Below are 23,880 nucleotides of genomic sequence, written 5' to 3' on the forward strand. Positions count from 1 at the left end.
ATTTTCTTTCCAATTTTTTTTTCACGAACTTTTAGTACTTCAATGTATTAGTGTTGATTAACAGTCTGACCACTGAAAACCCACTCAATCATTACAATTTCACTATTTTTTCAAGCTACACTGTCTCGTTTTTTGTGTCTCACCTCGTATAGATAGAATTAAGATTAATGTCCAACGGATAAACCAATTATATCACAGACTGCATGCGCCCTGGGCGTACACGGCGAACCAAACAACAACTACTAGTAGCAGTAGTAATAATTGGTTTATTGTTAATAGGAAAGAAAAGGCGCAATATTTGGCACACACTCTTCGTAACACCTCAACCGCGCCGTAAGGGAAGGGAGGAAGGTGGGAGTGAAAGCGGAAAAAGAGAAAGGTGCCGTACAATGGAGAGCTTCGGAGTAATTTCGATCACCTGGGAATCATGGCACAGCACCCTTGACCACGTCGTATACATTGACAAATAATTAATTAACCTGTTCGGAGTTAAATTAAATTACCACCAGCTCGATGGGACAGCTCGGTAGGCGAACGGGAACGATAAAGAAAATGAGTATTCAGTCATGTCATGTGACATGGGGTTTGAAGGTATTTGTGCTTCTTAGTAGCAGCAGAATGAATGAATGAATGGATGAATGAATGAATGAATGAATGAATGAATGAATGAACTTTATTCCCGTCATCATGGGGCCTCCCAGCCTGGGCGCAGCAATTAGGATGTGATGCCTCTCAGCCGGCTCTCAGCAGGGGAGACTCCTTGTGGTGAGCTGTCTCCGCCTGACGGTTGATGAGTCTTTGCTGATCCGGGCCGTGGCTCCCGATCATCTCTTCCCAGGTGGCAAGGTACGTCTGGGATGCTATGTGACTTAGCCTGAGGAAAATCCTGACACACCGAAATTACGTGATTTTGTGAAATCGTTCTGTGGCAGCTACTGCAAAGCTCACGCTCCCTAGTGTCTTCATCGTAGTGTGAGCACGGAAAGAATATGTTGACCTGAAGTCTCCTCCAAGTCCTCCGCTCCTTTGGAGTGAGTCACCTATCTAGAAGTGAGAGTCTTCGTTTCAGTTATTTCTTTATACGTTGCAACTTATGATAGGGTCTTTATTCCCACTCAGGGCCACTTCAAGAGCTGCTCGGATGTATAATTCTCGAGCGAGGCTGTGAGCAGCCTCATTACCCGTAATGCCGTCATGAGCAGGAACCCACGTGAGGGAGACCTCTCTGGTTGAAGGGTAACTTCTTTGTAATTTGGCGGCTTGACTGGAGTCCACCCCCTCACAAAAGTTGGGAACAGCTGCCTTATTGTCAGGCAAGATGACCTTGGCTTTAGTACTGAAACACCTCCACCGCGGGTAGAGTCTTTGAAGGTGTACTTCTTTCCTTTTCTGTTCCTTCGATGAGAGTATGACAATTTCAGAATTATGTGGAGAGCAGGTCAGCCTCTGGCGAGTACGTATTCTTCTACAGCCTCCGCCGCTATCTGAAGTCTGTGCGAGATGTGGGCATTGGAGCCTCCACTCTTCCAAATCGTGATATCATCAGCGTATATGCTATACTGGATTCCCTCCATTTGCCTTAGGAGAGGTGAGCATTTCCTCAGACTGAAGTTGCATGTTTGTCGATAACTCGCCAGCATTCAAATTTGGCGCAATTTTTACCCCCCCCCCCCCTCTCTCTTAAAATTTCTTACGACGGCATGCTGAATGAAGTAAACGTGTAGCAGTGAAAACCAATGCTTATTGTAGGAATCCAAAACTTCAAAATTGCGTTATCCGCGAAAAGCAACGACTGCATAAAAATGTGAACTCGCAAAGTGTGGGGCTTTATGCACTTTATTGACTTTATGCACTTGACTTCTCATCCCTATGAGAAACGTAAAAAAAGTTTAAATAAATAACAAAAGTGACAATGAGTTTAGCACTGTATTGTGAGATTTTTTAAGTTTAAAGCTAAAGTTTGAACCACGCATTTCTAATTTCAACGTTCTTACAACGCCACAGTACCGAATGTAGTGGTTGTTTACAGGCCTTTGCCTTCACTATGGTTTACTGGCGCACCGCTAGGGTGACTGATGGCATGTGGAGGATGTTGAAGTTGATAGAGGTGTGCTATGCGAATCTGCCGACGTTCAACCGCAATTGATTCTATTTGCTTCGCATATCAGCAGCCAGATCTGCAAGCGTTCACTCTTCACTACCACAACACCAATATTAGAAGGTAAATTGATATGCAGAGGTCAATGACGACTTATGGCCTTTCTTCGGACGGTCGCATTTGTGCGAGGTGTTGACCGCGAGCGACAGGCCAACGAGGCGCACAGCTTTCGATATGCACGAGCCGCCGATCTCTTGAGTGGCCAGTGCGCTAAGAAGTTTTACGAAGACGTTGTTTCGCAGCCCTCAACTTCGTCGCCTGATACGCGCAGCCCTGTGACCGCGGCAGCTGTCAATCACGAGCGCAGAAGTGACAAACGCCGACCGCCTCATACTGAAGGTAAAGCTGTTAAAGTCAGCGAATATTTTACTGCAGCTCAGACGAACAACGTATCCGAGCTTAAAAGGTGCCTGCTTGCGGGCATCGATGTGGACGTGAGAGATGTTTTCGGATGGACAGCTCTTATGTGCGCCTCTTGCGACGGGGCCGAACTCAGTGTGCGGTACCTTCTCAAAAAAGGTGCTAAAAAACACTTGTCAAACGCTCAGGGAAAGACAGCTGTCGAGTTAGCCGCGCGGCGGGGACATGTTAACGTCGTCGAACTGCTGTGTAAGCCCGAGAACTTCGACGGAGCGGAGAGAGCTGTTGATGTTGCGAAGGCGAGTCATGAGGCCTCCCGACGCGATTCGGGCCAGTTCTGCAGTGTCTGCGATAGGTCGTTCAGTTCCGCTGAGATGAAGACGCACGAAACGTCTATAGTGCATCAGTTTAACCTTCGACTGGGTAAGTCGCCCAGCTCGACGCACTACGAGATTCCGGAGAACAACGCGGGCTTCCAGATGCTCCTTGGTATGGGCTGGAACAGAGACAAAGGGTTCGGACCTCAGGAGCAGGGACGAAAGTTTCCCGTGAAAACCGTGCTCAAGCGAGATCGTAGCGGATTTGGTGCCCAGTCATCGGCGCCCAGGGTCACGCATTTCGGCCCCCACGATAGGTCTGCGGTTGAAAATTTGCGCAGAAAAGAGTCACGCGAAAGCGTGGCGGGATCGCTGAAGAGGAAGAAGGTGGAGGAAGATTCGAAATCTCAAAGATTGAAAAAAATGGAGATTGAGTTTCGGCGATCCTTCCACTAGCGCTCAAGAACGGCAAAAACCGCCTTTTGTGAGTATCACACATTCTTGCTGTCTGCGGCAAGTGAATATCTAATCAGATATGAAAATAATTTTATGTGGGTAACATGAAATTGTTGCCGAGCATAATCACATTGGTTTACAGGTGTTATGTAACCCTTTGAGCCGTTTTGACCGTGCTGCTCGGAGCAGTCCAATTTTAACAAAACGGGGGGCTTAATTGAGTTGGCCTCTTGCCTTGAGCGAAATTGATCTGCACGTTCATTTGCTTGCACCAGAGTGGAAAGTGTGGGGTCACGCCACTGCGCTTTCTTTTGTTTCCTTTGTTTTTGCAGAAATGAACCCTGCAACGGCGCGAGTGAAGCAGTTCTTGGCGGACATTGAGTCCACCGCCGAGACAATCCTGGCTGACAAAGAGCAAGCGGTTGAGCTTGATCGACGCCGACAGAAGAACAGAGAAGCCCTGAGGTATAAACTGCTCGTAGTATGCTGGATCGTATATTGTAGGCTGTCTACAATTTAAAGATACAGCCTTGTGTGGCAAAAAAATTGTCTAGGTAGTACGACACCAGCTCTGCATGCTACAGCACATTATCTCACCTGGTTTTTACTTCGTTCCGCCCCTTTGCAAGTGCGAAAAGGCTCAGCATGTATCATGGCTGTCGCTGTAAGCCATCTGTAGCTTCTCTTAAAAAGAAAGAAAACTGAGAAATTACAGGACTGAACTCATATCTGCTTAAGAGCATAAATGGTGAAAGCCACTTTACAGGACTGTTTTCGCTAACTGCATCGTAGTTGGCATACCTTCTATCGTCATCACCGTTATCACTACTATTATCATTATCATTTCATTGACTGTATTGTTGTTGCCATCGCTACTATTAGCCTCACGATAGACAAGAATTATGATCGGTTTCACACAAGCCCAGCGTTGAGTAGGGCTTTGTGGGCTCGGCAGTGGATTGGAGGGACGGGTTTGATCCCGAGTGGAGACAGATTTTGTTCTTACCTGTCACTTCGTGCGAACATTTATGAAGCTATGAGCCTAGAAAGACTTTCGCCTTTATATTGAAAGCATGTAATGCCTACCTTGCTTTGCAGCACTCCATCTTGAAACGTTGTCACCATCACTATTGCCAGTCGCGTCATTGCCACAAATGCAACTACGATTCCAATGTTAGGTTCCATCATTCTTTCAAACCCACATAAAGTGGGCTTCATTGCAAGAAACAGCTAATGTAGAGTTTCGCACTGCGCTGGTTGATAGAAACGGTTTTTTGCGTTATGCTGGATGCCGTGCTGGCTTGACGCTGAGCTGTGTGGTGTACATTCAGCTCCTTACATGTGCTCATTTGTAGCCACAAGGGAAATTGGTCATTAAGCTGCTCTGTTCAGCAGTTGTGCAAGTTAAAACTGGGCCAGGCAACAAGCAGACTGCAGCAAAGCATGGTTAGCTTGCTGCTTTCGATACCTCGTTGTAGCAACCACTCACTGTCAAGCCGAAACAACAGCAAATAGAATTGGGAACGTGGTTACGATTCATAACCCGCCGACATGTCAGCATTTCAACGAGTACCGAAAGCAGCGGAAAGCAGAAGTAGCTAGCCGCATGCTTGTAATGTCAGTGCACTCTAAATAACACGTAACAGGCAGATCTGATACGAAGCTTCTACTGCCCAAATAGTGAAGACTCAATGTTTTTAATGGCAGTATATTACTATGTTATACTGTATTTTCAAGATTCTAAGCAGCCCCCCAGACTCCGTAAAAAAAAAATTCGGAAAAAAAAGTTTGCAAAAAAAAAGTTTGCATGGATGCGGATCTAAGCGCCGCCTTTTTTACGGAAGAAAGCGTGGGCAAGGCTGTCAGTGCACTTGCTCACTCAATCGAGCCGCAGCTGTTGGAAGCCCGAGGTGCGGCACGTTCTCTAGCTTCTTGTGTTGCTTGCTGCGTTCAAATACTACACAACAGCTGGCGGTGTAAGACAGCAAAACCTAGCTGAAAGCGACCTCCGATTACTCTATCACCATGTTGTCACGTGGACCGGAAGCTGGCGGCTATTCGGCAGGCAGATCTCGGCGGGTTCACAGGCATCGTGGGCCCACGTTGCTTTGTTTGATGTCAGCTGTTTGGCATCCGTAATGGAAGTTGGAAGGAGTTCGAAGAGAGCTGTCACAACTTGAACTTCAAGCACAGTGCAATTGCGTTTGCGGAAGGTGTTTACCTTATAAACTGTTATTTTTTGCCGAAAGGGGGGGGGGAGGGGAGAGGGGGGTTAGATTTTAGATTTTAAAAAATTTAAGCGCGCCACCGCTTCCCCCCTCTCACTTTAAGCATCGTGATCTTGGAAAAATGGGGGTTCTTAGAATCGAGTAAATATGATCACTTAATGCCAAGGCAGTTGAGCACAGACTGAAGTTCGTGCATTTTTGCTGAAATCTGCATTCAAGCGACAAGCGTTGGAGCTCTGATACGAATTTTTGAGCCATTTTTTCGTTCCCGAGCAAGCTTTGAATGTGGCCGGTCAGTTTAGCGGCACGCAGAAAGTGAAAGAAAGAAAAAAAGAAGTAAAGCCCAGCAAAAGTACTATGCACCTCCTGAGCACAGACAGTGCAAAGTGGCGAGGAGAAGCATGTGACCATTTTTGCCTGAAACTGGTTATCACTGTTGCGGTTCTAGCCTGAACTTTGAGGCTGAACTTAGACGCGTGCATAAAGCTTTCCTAGAGCTCCACTTCTTGCGACATTCGCCTGATTGCCGACTAGCAGTTCGATGAGACTTCACGTCTGATTTGGGCTCGTTGTGCAAATACTAGGCTCTGGGCAATTTCTTGCATTTTCGCGTAAAGCCGGAAAAACATTTTTAGCATTGTTGTAATGTGTTGTATTCTGTAAAGCATTACGGCCAAAAGCTGTGCACTGATATTGATTGTGTGTAATAGGAAGCAGACTTTGGGGATGAGTACTATTTGGCATACGCACAGAGGGTGCTTTTTAGCGCTGTTTTCGCGGCACTACATGGGCAGCATAGGAGGCCTGTAGATTGAGACACAGAGAGCTTGCTTAATATACTACCAGTCAGTGTTAAGCCACTCCTTTTTTCTTATCACGCCGTTCCCTTTTTTACCTGTTTTGAAACCTAGACGTTGAGATGTGAGGCCCTTGCTTAAGGGACTTACTGGGTTTGAATCATGGTACCATGGAGGCCGCCAGTTTCATGTAATGGGCACAAGCAGCATCCTTGTGCTCAGCTTTTTGATGCGTAGAACACTTGGAACAAGTGAAGCTTGATCAGAGATTGCTCTTGGGAGCCGTGTTTGCCCTGTGGTCAATTTTTTGCTTGTAGTACATGATGTTTAGCAGTGCAGATATAAGGGCAATTAGTGACCCTGCAGTGTCTGACCGCAACAGCTTACAGCAATAACACTGCCTCGACATGTTTTGTTTCATGCTTTGTAGCTTACGCCCTGCTTTTGCACTTCTGATTTTTGTGTTTCTGTTTCAGTGAGTGGGTTTTAGTTTTGATAAGGTGCTACTGGCAGGGACTAGATTGAGAACGTGTTATTTCAGCATGAATAATGCGCTCATCTGATCTGGAAAATGGTTTAAAGGAAGCAGGGCAGTAAGGGTTGTTTCAGCAAGTATGCTCCTTTCCTGCATGTCAAACTGTTTGGCACTTTAAATCTTGTGTTTTCGTGTTCAGCAAGCGATAGGTGCGAATAGCCGTTGGTAACAATCATGCATCTTTTGGTTATCAGTGCCACCTCAAGAAATACATGACCATCAGAGGTAATACTTTGCCGTTACGTTCATCGTAATTCCTCCCATGCACTTTACAGAGCCCTCCAAACCATGGAAGAGGATGTTCGTAGGCCCTGGGTTTGCATTGGAAACATGTTCATGAAGATCCCCAAGCAGAGGACCAAGGAACTTCTTGAGCAGGGTAAGCAGAGGACCTTGAAACGACAAATTAACAAGATGTTCAATTGAATGTAATTCTTGCATGCTGCAAGCCAGATTGTACTGCTCATATGCAGCCGTGTTCTGGAGCTGTTTCATTGAATGCATTAGTGGAGGGGACCCACCGTCACTGTATTGGTGGTTGACTTGGTGTGCGGTGATCTTCTGTGCATGTTACACAGCAAGGGGTTTTTGCTGCTGTCAAGGGTCAGTGTTGCGACTTGCGAATCACCATGGCAGACAAGATGCGGCGATCCCTATCATATTCTTAGAGAGGAATGAAGTGGAAGGTACCGAAACATACTTTATGTGATAGTCTTAGATGTTGTAAGTCAGTAACTTGTAAATCAATGATTAGACCTCTTCTTGAATACGCATCTGTAGTGTGGCCACCTACAGTGAAACTTCACTTAAAGAAATTTCAAGGGACCTTAGGAAAAAAGTTTGTTAAAAGTTTGCTGAACTGAAATTAGTGCGTGGAAGCTTGTTTCCATTAGCTCCAAGAAACATCAGGTGTTGAAATCGTATCCCAACGCATTCATTTGTCACTGAGCTCATTTGCAAGCGATGAATGCAGTGACCTTTTGCAGCACTTTTGAACTTAGGACTGCAGTGGTCTTGAAATCACCCACAGTGTCCGAGATCTCGTTAACCTTGTCTGCCACAATGGTCTGCTGGGCAGCAAAGGTCTTTTCACTTTCTTCAACCAGACCATTATGCGAGGGCAAAGGCACATCCACGGTTCCTTCTGTTAGAGTGCGTCATCTGCTGGGCATCCTGACTAGTGCGACATGACGCCTGCCCATAATCGGCCTGTACGTATAGAGCCCCTAGAAGGTGTGACCTCATTTTATGTTATCCGCTGCATACAGTAAGATTTATATCTGAAGAAGCGTACATTTCTGATAAACAGTGCAGCGCACCCAAGAAACCAGCTGCAGTCGTTACTTACGAATAAAGGACTCTCGATACCTGCGTGTTAATTGAGCTAAAAGAAGTGCCCTCAAGATGGTACCCGCAAACTCAACTGGGGCCTAGCGTCGTGCTTAGAACGTTTGCGCGTTCGCCCCAATTAAAGTAAAAAACATGCAGGGAATAGAACATGAAACAAATGTGCTCAGAACTTGGGCCCATTACATGATTTGTGAGACTTGTATTGTATGGAGCAGAACAGCTGTGCAGACGACGTCATCTGCAGCTGCATGATTGGTGCGCATGTGCGTTTCCTCCTCCAGACTTCCCTTCTGCTTTGCCTTGGCACCACTGTGCCAGGCAGTTGGCGCTTCCACGAGGCTTTTCAAAAAGTGGCCGATTGTACATGGGCCGAGTCGCAATCAAGCTCCTATCTCACTGATGAGTTGGCCGGTAGACTGATCCATTGACCAGTGCTCCTTTTGTTCCATCCTGAGTCTTGTCTTGTGTTCTTTCATTTTCCATTCTCCACAGACTGTTGAATATGGAATAACTTAGATGGGTCTCTGCCCATTGTAGACTTATTCAATTTCAGAAAAAACTGTTCAGATCATGCTACTTGATGTTTCTCTTTTAAAATTCTGTATAACCCACCCTTACTGTATCCCTAACCAAAGACACAGCAGTATTTGTGAAAACAAGTTAAATAAAGTTGTTGATTTTATGGAGCTGAAACCTTATGTATATTCTGACCACTCCATCGCAGTGCTGTACTAACTAGAGGCTGGAATTTTCGGGACTTTAGCTGCGAGAAATTTCCTACTCTACTCGAAATGGAAGGTGATTGAGGCAAGATAGTGGACTGCGCTTGCCAGTCCTATCCGAGCTGTTGTGCTGCACAATGTTTTTTGTTTATTTTGTTGCAACCATAGGCGCTCGGTATGAGCATGTTCTCGTGATACCTCACTGCTCTTTGTCATTGGCTGTTGGAGCTCCTTTTATATTCAGGGTAGTGTCATGCATTGCTTAGTTTGTGGGACACGTTCAACCCCAAATTGGTATGCACTCTCTTCATAGTTGCAGCCACAAGGAAAAGCAATGTATATTTGGCACCTATTGAATGTTTAGAAACGATAGGCTGCATAGGATGCATTTTTGCATAGCCGACCTGTGTGCTACGAAAAACTCGCGTCTGTGTGAGCAGGCATAGGTTTTTGTTAACGTAGCAAAAGCATGTGTTGAAAGGCAGTATTTCGTATTTGAGATCAGCCACTACTGTGTAGTCGTTATCGTCAAGCAGAAATTGATTTGTGCAAATAACTTTATCGTGCTGTTCTGACCTGCTGCAGTTTTCAAGGAATTAACTGAGGTGGTCGTATGCATACTTCAAGCAGCCACTTTTTCATAGCAGTGCCACGATCACACGCCTGATGGCTACGAAACGGCGTGTCGAGCGAGTTAATGTAAAACTTGAGTGTAGTCGTAAAAGCACCCCAGATTTTCTTTTTTTCTGTGAAACACCCCAGCACGAGCACTGATCCTCAGTATGTATGGCGATGTGGTCTCAATTAAAACTCTTGGGATTGACCAACTGTCCCTTTTGACCTCGAGGTGGCTTCTGGGCTGGACCAAAGTGCGCGTGGGAAGCTGAAAAAAAAAACGCTTGACGCTAACGTTAGACAATGCTAAAATGCAGTCAGAGGTTGCCGATGCTGTGCGATCACCCTGTTAGGCAGCAATGTTTGTTTTATGTGAGGGCTACACCTTGGTGACTGCCTTTTTTTCTTTAAAATCCTAGAGCAAGAGAAACTGGAAGAGGAGATCTCATCTTTGCGAAAGAAGCTCAAGAAGAATGTCCAGGCTCTACGTGAGATGGAAGGCCGGTCGGATGTCCAGGGCTTCTCTCTGGAGCCCCTTAGCCGGGAAGAGATGCAGGCAATAAATAAGGTCATCGGGCAAACATGAACGGTGAGCCAATTCAGCGCTTCCGTACCGTGCCTTTTACCCGACACGAAAGCCTGAGTGCGTACTTGGCGTTTCGCGCACATTTGCCTCATTAGAGAACGGTGCTAGATTGGCTGCAAATAGCTGAATTACAAAGAGGGAAATATGTACAAGTACTGCTCTACATGATTTGTCGACTCTTCTTTGCACGTTCACATACCTGCCTCATCAAAACTGAGGACTGTCACCAGGGTGGCAGGATTTTGTACCATCATTTCGGACAGAGACTGACATTTAATGGGGAAAAATTTTGGCTGCTGGCTACAGTGTTTCCAACTCGCTTCTCATACACTGCTGGGAGCTTTAGAAAAAGTGATTTCTAAAATTGAAGTGTAGTGTGAATGAACTATTCCCTTCACAACCTATCAACCTATGCCAGAGCCTTCTCACACTGCGCTGTTATTACGGTCCTCGGTGTACGTATGTCACATGCAGGGCGACGACAAACATAGGAGGGCCTCCCCTATCCCTGCTTTATCGTCCTTTTGGTATTAGTAGGGTTGGAAAGCTGTCGTGATGGCTTTTCTTTTGCGTTCTTATTGCGGTCTCACTATAGCACTCCTTGCCGCTTCATCAGCAGTTGCAGCCCCTAGCATTAGCTGCGTTTATCTTCATTAAGATCTTTGCTTGACCTATGCCTGTGGCATGCTGCATTTGTCACTTGACATCTGTTGGGGAAGTTTGCCGCTGCATTTTGGTCCCATTTTTTTAAATTTTCGGTTTTGTTACCCCTCCTGGCCTGAAGGCATTACAGAGGAGAGTGGGTTTAGATTACTGAAAAATAGAGCAAAACAGCAGCAGCAGCAAAACAATAAAAATATACAAATGTAGATGTATGGGGGCTCATGAGGATTGGAGCAGGTTGGAGCGACAAATAATTCAAATCGACTGTATAGACATCTAATTTCGAGAAATGAAATCTGGGTTAGTATATAAAGCACGAAGTAAAATTTTTCTGCCAGCTGAAAAATACCTGACAGGAAAGAATAGATGCTCAAAGCAAGCAGGAGAGTGTCATGCATTACGGCTGAAAGTTTGTCAGAAAAAGTTTGACATAAGCTGTTCTGTGGCAGGATAAAATGATTTGGTTGGTTGGCTTGGTTTGTGGGGTTTAACGTCCTAATGCGACTCAGGCTATGAGAGACGCCGTAGTGGAGGACTCCGGAAATTTCGACCGCCTGGGGTTCTTTAACGTGCACTGACATGTCATGATGAAGGTGACTGTGCGACCGGAGTGATAGAAGCAGTAGAAAGAGGTAATAATGTTAATACATGTCTTGCAGCTGTGACTGGGACACCATCTTTGTTTTCTTACCGTTGTCGCATTTTGTTGTTTGAATGCTGTCATTGGCACTTAGGCATATCTTGCGTGTTGCAAAGAATCATAATTGATGCATGCCTTTCCACAGTTCTACGCAAAGTGTCAGATTTAAGCATTTTTCACGGCGAATATGTTTGCAGCCGCGTTATCTATTCTGATGTCATTGTTTTGTGGGCATCGGCCAGCATGGCAGTGTAATGAAAAAGTAACTGTTTTATAACCTTAGTTATCTGAATTAATGTTTTGCGAGTGTTCAAAATTTCGAATACGAACCGAATATTCTTGTTATTCAATTTGTAGTCAAAATGCCGTTCTTACTGCGGTTTCATCTCAAATGTAGACATTCATCGTACAGGAGTTTCTCAGATAATATTACTGTGGTGAAAAATATTTTTTCTGGCAGTTTTTTCAGTTCCATTCGTTAATTCAGACACTTTTTCTAATCCCTTGAAGGCCGAATTAAAGAGAGTTTTCTATATTCAGCAGTGATATGACAGCTCCACCCAGTTTCATGCGCACCTTTCTTCTACAAAAGATTGGTATATGAAATCCTGTAAAAAAATTTAGGCTGGATTTTTCAGCAGTGTGTTCGGCGCGATCATCACCACTGGAGCTAACGGCGCTAGTGTCGACCTAGGGGAGCAAGTGGGGTCACGCGACTCCTCTTACTGCTGCTGGAGCAGACGCTCGATTGAATTTGTGCGTCTTAAAAGCTAATAGTCGCGTTTATTTCTGTAGCTTGGTTGATAAGTGCCAGCACTGCAATTGTCGATCTTGCATTGTTACTGAGACTACTGAGGTTTATTTAAGCTGTTGTTACGGTCCGTTACTGCTCTGTACCAGGACGTAAGCGAGGAAACCCGGCGTAAGCTCCCATTGCTGCCCAAAACATAAGCTCACAAAATCTTCCTTAATCAAGGTCTGAATGTGCAAAGAAGCGAGTGGTTGTTGCCATGTGTGCAGCAGACATTGCAGCGAGCAAGGTTTCATCTATGGAGTTGGCGCTAAACGGTTTAAGTGAGCGGCAGAAGGGATGGCGCGCACATTTTAATTTGCGCCTGTCACTTGTGAAGCTAACGATTCTATTGCTGGAAGGATGGAAAAGATGCTGGCTTCGTCACGGGGCAGAAGTACCCTCCCGGAGAAAAAAAAGATCGTGTGAAAGCCAGGTCTCAATTTCTTTTGAATGAACACTTTGTCACGGAAGTTTTACTGAAGATTGCGCCACCTCGGACAGCGGTATGAATGGCGAGTTGTCTCAGGCAGCATCTCCAGTACTGTAGTTATTTGAATTGACAGAGTATGTGACTAAACGAAAGATAGGACATTGCATGCATGTTGTGATGTGCTGAGATATATGTGTAAAAAAAAACTTTGCACGGGGAAAACAAATATCCAATTGAACCAAGAGTGCCAATGACTGTAGTCGTCATCAGCCGGACTATACCCATTGCAGGGTAAAGGTGTCTCCTATATTTCTTCAATTAACTCGGTCCTGTGCTAGCTGCATCCACTTGACCCCTGCAAACTTCCTGCCGCCCCCTGCTACGCTTTTCTTCCCTTGAAATCCAGTTTTTTACCCTAAGCGACCATCGGTTATCCTCTCTTCGCACTACATGTCCTGCCCATGCCCATTTCTTCTTCTTGACTTCCACTAGAATGTCAGTAACTTGAGTTATTTCTCTGACTCACTCTGCATGCTTCCTATCTCTTAACGTTACCCCTACCATTTTTTGTTCCATAGCCCTTGGCGTTGTCCTCAACTGAAGTGGAACCCTCTTCGTCAGCCTCCATGTTTCAGCCCCATAGCCATGGGACTGAAAATAGCCTACCTTGTTTCTTTGCCGATATGTAATTGTCCTGCAGAAAGGATCTTGTGGAAGCATCCAAGGAATAATCAGTTTTCATATCGAAGGTGGATGACAGGAATGTGAGCTAGCCGAAGGCCACAAAAACAACATACGATTGCTGTAAAATAAGTAAGACAAAAGTACATACTGTAAAATATGAACAATTTTTGCCCTGTGTTGACGAACAAAGCTGCGCCTGTCTGGCCCTCTTTCATCTCTGAATTTGCACCTTTGGAGAGCGTCGCAACCAAGGCTGGACATTGCGCTAGGAGGCTGTAAGGAGGCTGTCTTGTAAGACAAGTGACATAACGGAGTGAGAGGGCAGACTCCTTCTGACCCGTTGAAATACCCGCACATCAACAGTATTCACTCCAGAAAAAGGTATAAGAAGTTCAGCAGTGGCAATGTTTGGGCTAGATGGTTCTTCATTACAGGATCATAACAGTGCTCAGGAGATGAGGGCACAGAAAGTGTCTTCATGTTGCAAATTCAACAAAAACAGACACACGTCTGGTCGTTGTGCGTCCATCTTTGTGTGTCTTCTCATTTAAGTGCCTGCCCGATTCTGCAGTACAAAAAATGATTGAGGCCTTCCTCTGAAAATGGAAAGCATTTTCCTGAGTGTCCCTCTTCTTCTGCCATGCAGCCAGTGTTTGCATGATTAGGCCAAATTTTAATGTGATAGCATTGAATGTCCCGTTTGGCGGAAGACGTGTTGACAAATCCATATTGTTTGGCAGAGGCGTGATGTCAAAGCCAAGTAAGTTTGCTGAAAAGAAAAACTAGCTGGTCAGGTGTTGGAATGGCATTCGTCTCTGACAGCTGAATAATTTACAATTTTTTCCTTGACTCTGTTTTAAGGCGAAAGCCTGTAATGCCTCATCGTTGTCAACAGAAGGTTGTCAGCAGAGGTGTCACAGTTTCGAGAGTGAGAGTTAAAAATAAATCTATACACCTTGCCTCCACTGGGAATGGAACCTCCATTCTTTGGACCCCTAGCCCAGCGCTTTATCAACAGCGCCACGCCCCAGATCGTGAAACACTCTTCATAATTCCCCTTGTCTACCGTGAGGATGATAGCAGAATTCCGCGAGTGACAGATACTGCGCCTTTCCTTTCCTGTAAACGAATTTTAGAACACCTTCAATGAAATGCTGGTTGTGTTCAACAGCGGGCTCGCGATGTATTGTCACCAGGCGATTCATGTATATATGAAGCTGACTCTGCTGGGCGTCCGATCCAGGTGTCCGTGTGGCGTCTTTCATTTACCACTTCCTCAACGCCGCACCACACAGCAAACAAAAGCAGACCCAGATGTCTAGGAGGCATATGGGTACAGGAGGCGTCAGCGGTGTTTGAAATTGATTTACAGGATAGAAAAGGCGCAGTATCTGTCACAATTCTCCGCGGTACATGTGAGGAAGGTGGTAGTGAAAGAAGAGAGGGAGATAGAGGTGCTGTAGTGGAGGGCTAGGATCCATCACGTTATAATGGCTTTGTCTCATCGCACTTTAGTGGTCCAAAGTGCCCTCTAGAATTTTTTGGTTGTGTCATCCAAACAGTGACTCTGACATGTACTGAGGCAGAAAAACAAACTGCAATATTATGGCTCATACATACTTTTAATCCAGTGCAAGACATAAGCTAGGCTGCTTCAAGGGCATGAATGACAACAAACACCAAACCAGCAGCTATATTGCTGTTTTTGTCATGCCTCATATGACTGAAAGAACACCAACAAGATAATTTTGTTGTAATTACTTAACGATCCTAGGCAAATACCATGGGGTAATCAATGTGTACTAATGTTTAATGTCATATTAGAGAAGAAAACAACAGCAAGCTTTCGCGAGAATTGCGGGATAGCACTGATGTTACACCGAGGGCTCTTTCCACCACCACTCTGCTTGTAAACTTGGCAGACAATGCATCATTCACTCACTGTGTGTTCTTCGGTCTACCGCTAAATACAATCTGGATGCAGAGAACAGTGCACCAAATTTCTGGCTGAGTGATGGCCTTAATCCATTTGACCTGGACTTGAAGAACCCCAGGTGGTCGAAATCTCCGGAGCCCTCCACTATGGCGTCTCCCATAGCCTGAGTTCATTTGGGAGGTAAAACCCCACAAACCAAACTAAACCAAACCAAATCAAACTTCTGGCACATTATTGTTTGTAACAATACGACTGTACTTGCTCTCTGTAGTAACACGAGAAGCCAAGCTAGTTGGTGTGACATTTTGTGGAAATAGCGCGAAATGCAGCGGACGAGAAAGAAGACGGGCAGTTGATAGTCTGCGCTCGTCCCATCTTTTTTCTTGTCCGCTATTTCCACAAAATGCACTAGCCTCCCGACATTCCTGTAGTTAATGCTGAGCACGGATAACCAGTGTCAGTAACCGACTCCTGCGCTGTACCTGACCATTGCCTTACGCTTACGCTTCGATGGCCCGGGTACACCTGAGCTAGTCGCTGAAAACCTGAGCAATGCTTCACAGCCTATTATGGGCCAAGTTGGAGAGCATTTGACGGCTGATCAGGAGCTCACTCTGTGTGATGGTTTCAGTAGATAACAGTGCACTTAGGGGAGAACGGCGTATTGCGTGTAGAAAGCGGGAGGGGATGTCCTCAGGCATGACCAGTGTTTTTCTGAGGGGGCGTGTGGGTTCACTTGCTCCATTGAAAGGATATTTCATGCCTGGTTGGAGGGGATGGCTTTCCAAGTAAATTTACAAGTATGGCTCCCTAGCTTGCTTTCAAACTGACAGCAGCATTTCCTTCAGGATAGTTGGACTCGTTTGTTTTGGTCGGTTCAGGTACACGTGTTGCCGTGTACTGCGTAGAGCCAGGGTTTCGATCACTCGCTTGTAACTCGATTTCTTGAACCTGCCTTTGGAGGTATGACGCGACACATCCAGGTATACGCTAAAGAACTCCAAGGGGTCGAAATTATCCGGAGCTGTCCACTACGGCGTTCCTGATAGTCTGAATTACTTTGAGACGTTGAATCCCACAAACCACCACGCCGATCCCGAATAAAATTCAAGTTTCATACCCTTTGCGAACGCTCTACATCATGTCCTGCATGCACTCTACGTCGCTGGAGGTTACTGTTGCTAGACGCGAAACCCTTTCTGACCATATCTCACAGCTGCTTCGTTCATGTAGCCCGAAAAACATGCTTTACTTGGCTGTGAACTCTGACATTGCTTGTGAATGTTGTTTAGAGGGCTTAACAGGGCTTAATTTATCACAAAATGTGCATGTTACCTTTAGCAGCAACATGTAGTTTTCGGGCCAACTTCTTGCCTTAATCTCAGCCACATGTGTCATTCTTGCAAGGCATAAGGAGGGATATTTCTCGAGGCACCTTTGTTGGACGAGAGGAGTTTCCTCAAATTCTATGCTGTGAAGGTGAAAGCTACTAAACAGGCCTTGAAAAGGAAATTCTACTCAAGCAGCCATTGAGGCCTGTTTTTCATTTCGGAAATCAACCTCCACTCTAATCGTTCAAGTGAAGGAAAAACATTTCAGGACTACTTCGAGAATCTCAAGGTTGCTTCGAAACTACATTGTGGGCTCCTCCACTGCCACTCTGCTTGTAGCCATAGCGAACGCCATGTTGGTTGCCCACTGTGTAACAAGTTCTAATGAGGTGCTTTCCGTGAAAGTGAATACAATAATAATGCATGCAGGTGTGCATATAAATGTTGGCCTAATGACTACCTCGATTCGTTTGACCTGGAATTTCTGGCACATTATTTTGAGAGTACTACCGTCGCTAGTCTCCCGACGTACTTGTCACCGAAGCCTTGAACTGATAACTAGAATCAGTCTTAGACCCTAATGATGTAGCTGATTATCGTCTGTGCTACAGACAGGAGTAGGGCTGCTTGTTGCTTCAAGACAAGTATGTTTTCAGACGTGACCTGGCGTGGTTGAGAGACACGTCGGCTTGCTCTCTCCATGGAATGGATGCCTGTGGCCAGCAGAAGGGCGTGGCTTTTTAAAAGCATGTTTACAGTTATGGCTCTCAGCTTCCATTCAAACTGCCAGCAGCATCTGTTTCTGGAGAGTCCAGTTTGTTAGGTTGGATGCAGTACTCAAGTTTAGTAACAGGCACCATATATCATACCGTACGTAACATGCACTCTCTACATCAGAAGCAGTGACCATTGCCAGACATAAGCGTTTCTGGCCATTTTTCATTGCTGCTTTGTCAGTGTAAGCCACAAACAGGTTTTGCTTGCTTGTGAAGGTTGTTCAGAAGGCTAGAATGGTGGAACGAGTCTGTTGCTTGCAGCGGAATGCAGCTTTCGAGCCTCATTTTCACCTTAATCTTTTTTGTCTTGTTATTGGTGCAAGTTGTGGTGGGGACAGATTTCCTAAGTTTTTAAGGAAACACCAACGGATGTCCCGAATCCCAAATGATTTGAGTGGAGAATTGGCTGGTTGCTCAGCTCCAAGGAGGAGAGGAGGTCAAACGTCGAGAGTTCAGGAGCATTTTCAGATTTGGCCAGTAGGTTTTTCAAGGCACGTTTATTGAAACTGCTGTTGCTAGGAGTTTGTTCATCGACAACAAAAACCTTCTGAGGCGGACTCATTTCAGCTGAATTTGCTAATTAGGGGAATAGTTCATAAACAATGATTTATGTTCCCACAGACAAAGCCCAAGAGAAAGACATGGTTTAAACGTGAAACATTAAATTTGTTTGTACATGTGCTAGTCTATGCAATATCATGCTTTGTGAGAAGAGCGTGATTGAGTTGACATTTTAGTCTGATATAGGGAGGTTTAGACGAAGGCGGAATGTGAAGGGCTCACTCCTTGTGGAGTGTGTGCAGTGAGAATTCCTCTGAGGTGCCTTTGGGATTTTGCCTAGCGAGGTAAATTATTGAATGTACAGAGGCAAGCAAGCTTGTCTAGAGCGCTTGAAAAGACCACGGCAAAGGAAACGAAATGAAAAGTTTGGTGCAAATAGGCATTTTTCAGAGTCAGTGCTTACACTCATCGTTTTGCTGAGAGAGAGGTGCTCCGCTGGGATTTCACTTTGTGCGTTCAGCAGCGCACTGCTTCGGTGCTCTAGACAAGCCTGTTCACATCTGTACTGTAATTTGTGCGATACGTGCAGTTGGATTTGACGTGTGCATGATACGGCACCTTTCTTTTTTTAAATCTGGGCTAAAGTTGTATCGCCTTCAGGTGCTATACGCAATTCTTTCAATTCAAGAAAATGTGAGAGGCAGAAAATGGTACGAGCTGCAGTGACACTATAGAGGAGAACGAGCTGTGAGGCTAACTGTCACCGTCGATTGCTTAAACTTGCCCAACTTTTTTCTTAACAATTTGGTTTAACCCTAATCATCTTACGCTCTCTCACGGTGTAAAAATCCTGAGCAATCAGGTTATGCTTGAAATCACCTTATACACATCATTTCCATCATGAAATATGTGGGAACCGTGCTCTACAGTTATATCTGTTTTATCCATCTTAAATATGATATTCGTTATACATCCTCAGTGGCGAAAACTGTATACATTGCACGCGAGATCATATGCAGTGGCGGTAAAGGGGTTGTAGCAGCTATGGTTGGGATGTCTTCTGCCTTCATGACGTGTCCGAACTCACGGACTCAAAGCCGAAAATCTTGGCTTCTAGTTCTTCTCTCTGAAAGAAAAAGATGGCGCTGCCATTGTGAACCATTTCCTGTGGTACTTAAATGTATTTTGTGGTTCTGAAGGGGCATCATAGTATTGTGATACGCATCCTTCCAGGCATCCCCTGTGGCAAGCTCTGAAATGAAGGTCCCCTCTTTAGAAACAAAATGGCGGTTGCCACAGTGATTGAAAAATGCACATCACATAGACAACTTTGAATGGTGAATGGTGAGAATTAATGCAATGCTGATGGGCCAAACATTTTTAATGTATTTATATTTATGCCTGGTTGGTGTGGAAACTGTCTCTTCATATTTCCAGCCTGTCCATTGTCCGGACAGTAGACGGGCTGAAAATATGCGCTAAACATAGGGGCCAATCTGTTTTTGTCATATTAATACGGACAGTGCTGACTGAGAAAAAGTCTCTCTGTGTCCCAGCTTCTAACTGTAGGACAAGAGCGAAAGTCAGTAGTGCAAAAAGAAGTGCAAATGCCTAATAATGGGCCCGTTCTGTGTCATGGTTCGTAAAGGTTCACAGTCAATGCATTTTGAAGGATGCCCGAGAAACTCATTACTAAAACACGTACAAGCAATGCGTCGCGCATCAATCCTCTCTGCAACACTAGAATTTGTAAGCTAGCTTCAGTAGCATCGAACATACGGGCGATCGAAAGAAGTCAATGAGCGTACAATGCGTTTGCGCGGAGCAGCCCCGCTGATGTCAGTGGGGAGTTTTGTGCACCGGGGTGTGTTGCCCAAATCGGTTGGGAGCAGTCGCTAGGGGCACGTTTTAAAAATTACTTGTAAATTATCACCTCTGCGCAAAGCTTTCAAATTTGACTCTAATACTCACAAAGACCACTTCTATGGGGTTCTTGCATTACAATTTTAATGCGAGTTGCTTATTAAGTGCATACATGAATAGCTTCAAAGAAAGCTCGTTCTTCAGCTTGTGCCACGTTGAAAGGCCGTCTTATTTACTACTGATATGCATAAGTGGGTCGTAGTAAGAAATATGTCATCATGCCATAAGAAGTTATCGCATGCCTCATAGGCCACGTAATTTTTAGTGAATGACCACCATTACAGCCGACTTATACCCCAGTCAAGCGTGCAAGTTAGAGTGCACTTATGGTGAGTGCACTTAGTCGCTCGAAAGGCACTTTACGCTATCCAGTGCTAAAGGGGAAAGTGGAGTGCACTCACATTAGCACTCGTAGATACAAAACTGCCAACTGTAAAAACATATTTGAAAACTAAATTAGAACATCCAAACATAAAGTTCAGAATACTGCTTTTTAATGCAGCAAAACACAAAAACAATGCTCAAAATTTGACACCGGGCCACGATTCGGAGATCCCACATCAACAAACGCCATGAACAACAACGACCGCGACCGAACTTAATATGGCATCGCCGCAGTGGCGCACCGCACTTAATTTGGAAGTTGTGTACACGGTTACATCATATTTTTGTTATGTGACATTTTGCCTGTTGCTATCATAAAACAATACCTCAAATAAAAATATATACAAAACACATAAAATCAACTTGTATGCATATCTTATTACATAATACATTTTGTGATGAAGAAATTTCTGCCGGCGAGGCTATGCACTCGTCCCTCTGTCTGTTTTGCGAACGCACTCCGACCTGAGTGCACACTTTAGCAAGTGCATTATGTTACGCCATTCAGCAGCGGTAGAGCGCACTTTTCTTAAAGGCCCACTGTCCACCCTCCGGTCGAAAATATTTTCTTCCCCGGTGACTGTGAGACTTCGCCCCTAGAACGCAAGGCCGCAAAATGTTTTTGAAAAGAGTAACTAATAACGCAGTTACAGCCACCGCAATCACCCGATTCTGTCATGCCTCTCTCCTTCCATTCCCTCTCAAAGGTTTTTCACTCTCCTGCCCGAGGTCGTCTAGCCTCCGCAATACAAATTCCCCTTCCTCCTCCGCGTTTGGCGGGAGGTGGGGCGTGGCTCTCCGCGAGCGCGAAAAAAAAAAAAACTGTCGAGGGAGCGCGCGCCGCTGGATTCAGCCTGGCCGTGGCGAGGGAAAAGCGCGCTGCGAGCGATAGACACCCATCCTTCTCCCGTCAGTCAGCGAGACGGACCAATTGACGTCGTTCCCGGTACGTACGTCATTATCGTGGCCCGTCGAGCCAGCGCAGGAAACGGGGAATCTGGCTTCCCGGAGGAGAGCATGAGATAGCTTTGAATTGTATTTTCGATGCTTTGCGGCGCGCGTGTCACTGTAGCATTTTGCACAGATTATCTCTGGTACCTGATCGCAACACTGGGCTCCTTTGCTTAAAAGGGCCTTCCCTGGACAGTGGCCCTTTAAGTGACATTTGCCGTAAATGCACTTTATTTTGAGTGCTTGCCAGGGGTATTAGTGCTGCCGAAATTTTGCCTAATGTCCTCTTCACTGCCCACTTCTCAGCTCATAAGTGATTTTATGAGTTTTTTCTTATTATTCGTTACTATGGATGACTAGGTTTATGAACAATTTTTCCATAAACAAATAATTTTTCCATGAACAAAGTGTCCATATTGACGAAGTCGTTTCAGGCACATAAGGTAACAGATGAAGGTCTCCATTCATCTGTTCTCTGTCATTGCATGATAGAAGAGCTTCGATGCTTAGACTGCAGATTGGGCTTTTTTATCTGTGGCTTCCATGTTATGTTAAATATTTAGTTCTGGATACGTAGGTTGCTGCAAGTACTGTCTGCCCACCTGAGTCTGACGTAAATCTTTTCTTCTTCCTCTACAGAGAATGAAAGGCAGTATGCAGAAGCAAAACAGATTCATGCAGAAGAGGGACCCTGGACTGATTGTCTTCTTGTCATCCCTGGAACATGGAAGAACCGCTTCACTCACATCATCATCACAAGCACTTTAAATATACATTAATATAAGATAAAACAAGCGCTTGTTTGAACTCTTTATTTATTGGTTTGGTTTGGTTTGGTTTGTGGGGTTTAACGTCCCAAAGCGACTCAGGCTATGGGAGACGCCGTAGTAGAGGACTCCGGAAATTTCGACCACCTGGGGTTCTTTAACTTGCACTGACATCGCACAGCACACGGGCGCCTTGCTTTTCGCCTCCATCGAAAAGCGGCCGCCGAGGCCGGGATTCGATCCCGTGTCCTTGGGAACAGTAGTCGAGTGCCGTAACCACTGCGCCACCCCGGCGGGGTTCTTTATTCATTGAAGTTCTTTGGAGTGCTTTCTTCGGGGTGTAAAGGCACAGAAGTTTAGCTATTCTTTCTTTCTCGGAATGCACGAGAATATAGGAAAGAAATTGCTGCATGGCAGTCACCTTTCGTAAATAAATTACTTGGAGGCTGTACTTTTTGGTTCAAAACAAGAACTTCGGTCTTTTTGGTTTCTTGTTGCTCTGAGAGTTGAGGATTTACTGAGTAGAGGAGGGGGGGTGGGGGGGGGTGGGGGGCTGATGGCAAAAGTAGTATTCTTGCATAAGCAGCGCAGTTGTGCGATTTGAGGTATTGTTTTGTTAGCTTGCGTTCCTCTGCAGACTGGAAAGTACTACCTGCTAGCTAAGCACTGTTTAACTATCATCACTTTCTTAACTCGGTTGGTTAAGCAACTTAAGCAAGTAAGCTGGCAAAAAGCCGTCAATAGATGTCACAAAAAGTATGCTGGTTGGTGCTACGGTTTAGCCACAGTTCTATCGCTAACAATTTCTTTGACTAGCAGAGCTCAAAGTACTTTCGTTTTATGCTATTCTGGCAGCTAAACTGACTTGACAGCACAGGATTGCCACTTATATCGCTGAATTAAGTGATGCATTTGCTAGAAATAATTCGCTGAAATAAACTGAAAGTAGCGTTCTCAAACAAACGCCGAAGAAAGTACTCTGATGCTGCTCTTGTTTCAGTCTCGGCAGCCAAGGGTAGCTATGGCATTAAAACCCTTGTTTATATCGCATGCTACATGTAGAAACACATATTTTTGCCACTTTTCAACACACCCCATTGCATTGGCTAGGTGGTTGGGGCATGTGACTACTGATCCCAAGGACGCAGGTTTGATCCCAGATGTGACTGGCACTTCTTGATGGACGCAAAAAGCTGTGCATGTTAAAGAACTCCAGATGGTCGAAACTTTCAGACACCTCCACAACAGTGTCCCTTATAGCTCGAGTGGCTTTGGGGTGTTAAACCCTTGTAAACAGCGTACAACTTCTGGGTTGTCATTCCATCTCTTGAGACAGACTGGTGTAAAAATGGTGGTTCAAAATGACAAATCAATCAATATATCTTGGTTTTCTTGACCTTTTTGTGAACCAAATTAAACTTATGATGTAATAGTCACTGTTAATCTGCTGAAGCCTTAGCTAAAAAAATGTCCCAAGTGTACACTGTTTGCTCGGTAGGGTTGAATTCCACATTCTAATATATATGTTAACTGATTGTCTTTAGGGCTTACTTCATACAAAAACTTTCGAGACAGAAATTTGGATTTAATACTGCTTTCAGTTTGTCAGCAGTGACTGTAGCTGATGCAGATTGGTTTCTGCTCCTTGAGGTGCTACTCCTATTTATTAATATGAATTTTTTCAGATTTGCTAAGTAAATATATTTTTGGAATGCTAAACATTTGTCATGTTGTGGTGATGGCAGTCCGGTAGCCTGGAAGACATCGAAATGCTCGTAAAGAAAGTCTCTATTGGGCTGACTTGCATCTACAAAGAACTGTACAAATCAGTAGTGATGATAGCAGCATACATGCCCTGTCATCATGCTTACCGCTCTCGGGATGCACTCAATTTAAGCCTAGCAAGCAAACTTCAAGGTAAGAGCGAAAGACAACTACAACACTCTAGAACAATGTTGAAGCAGTCACACACGGTTC

General features: G+C 45.0%; 3 protein-coding genes across 3 annotated transcripts in view; 2 read left to right on the plus strand and 1 right to left on the minus strand.

Moving 5' to 3' along the window:
• Positions 1 to 2,218: 2,218 nt before the first annotated feature.
• LOC146173436 (G patch domain and ankyrin repeat-containing protein 1 homolog) lies at positions 2,219 to 3,291 on the plus strand. The gene has a single exon (XM_084583154.1). The coding sequence runs from the start codon at positions 2,254 to 2,256 to the stop codon at positions 3,289 to 3,291; it is 1,038 nt and encodes a 345-aa protein (XP_084439280.1). The 5' UTR covers positions 2,219 to 2,253.
• Positions 3,292 to 3,625: 334 nt separating this feature from the next.
• On the plus strand, positions 3,626 to 21,912 carry Pdrg1 (Pdrg1 prefoldin-like subunit). The gene is made up of 4 exons (XM_084583155.1): positions 3,626 to 3,756; positions 7,127 to 7,230; positions 9,958 to 10,127; positions 21,776 to 21,912. The coding sequence occupies exons 1-3, from the start codon at positions 3,626 to 3,628 to the stop codon at positions 10,122 to 10,124; spliced, it is 402 nt and encodes a 133-aa protein (XP_084439281.1). The 3' UTR covers positions 10,125 to 10,127; positions 21,776 to 21,912.
• LOC146173438 (uncharacterized) overlaps positions 17,719 to 23,880 on the minus strand; it is a 35,766-nt gene continuing 29,604 nt past the window's right edge. The window contains exons 14-15 of the mRNA XM_084585193.1: positions 21,739 to 21,853; positions 17,719 to 19,004 (exon numbers count right to left, since the gene is read on the minus strand). Coding sequence (XP_084441319.1) covers positions 18,945 to 19,004; positions 21,739 to 21,853 — 175 coding nt within the window. The 3' untranslated portion in view covers positions 17,719 to 18,944. The remainder of the gene's footprint in view (positions 19,005 to 21,738; positions 21,854 to 23,880) is intronic.

This window comes from Amblyomma maculatum, chromosome 11 (genome assembly GCF_055883805.1).
Source record: "Amblyomma maculatum isolate TAMU_Amacu chromosome 11, ASM5588380v1, whole genome shotgun sequence".
Lineage (NCBI taxonomy): Eukaryota > Metazoa > Arthropoda > Arachnida > Ixodida > Ixodidae > Amblyomma > Amblyomma maculatum.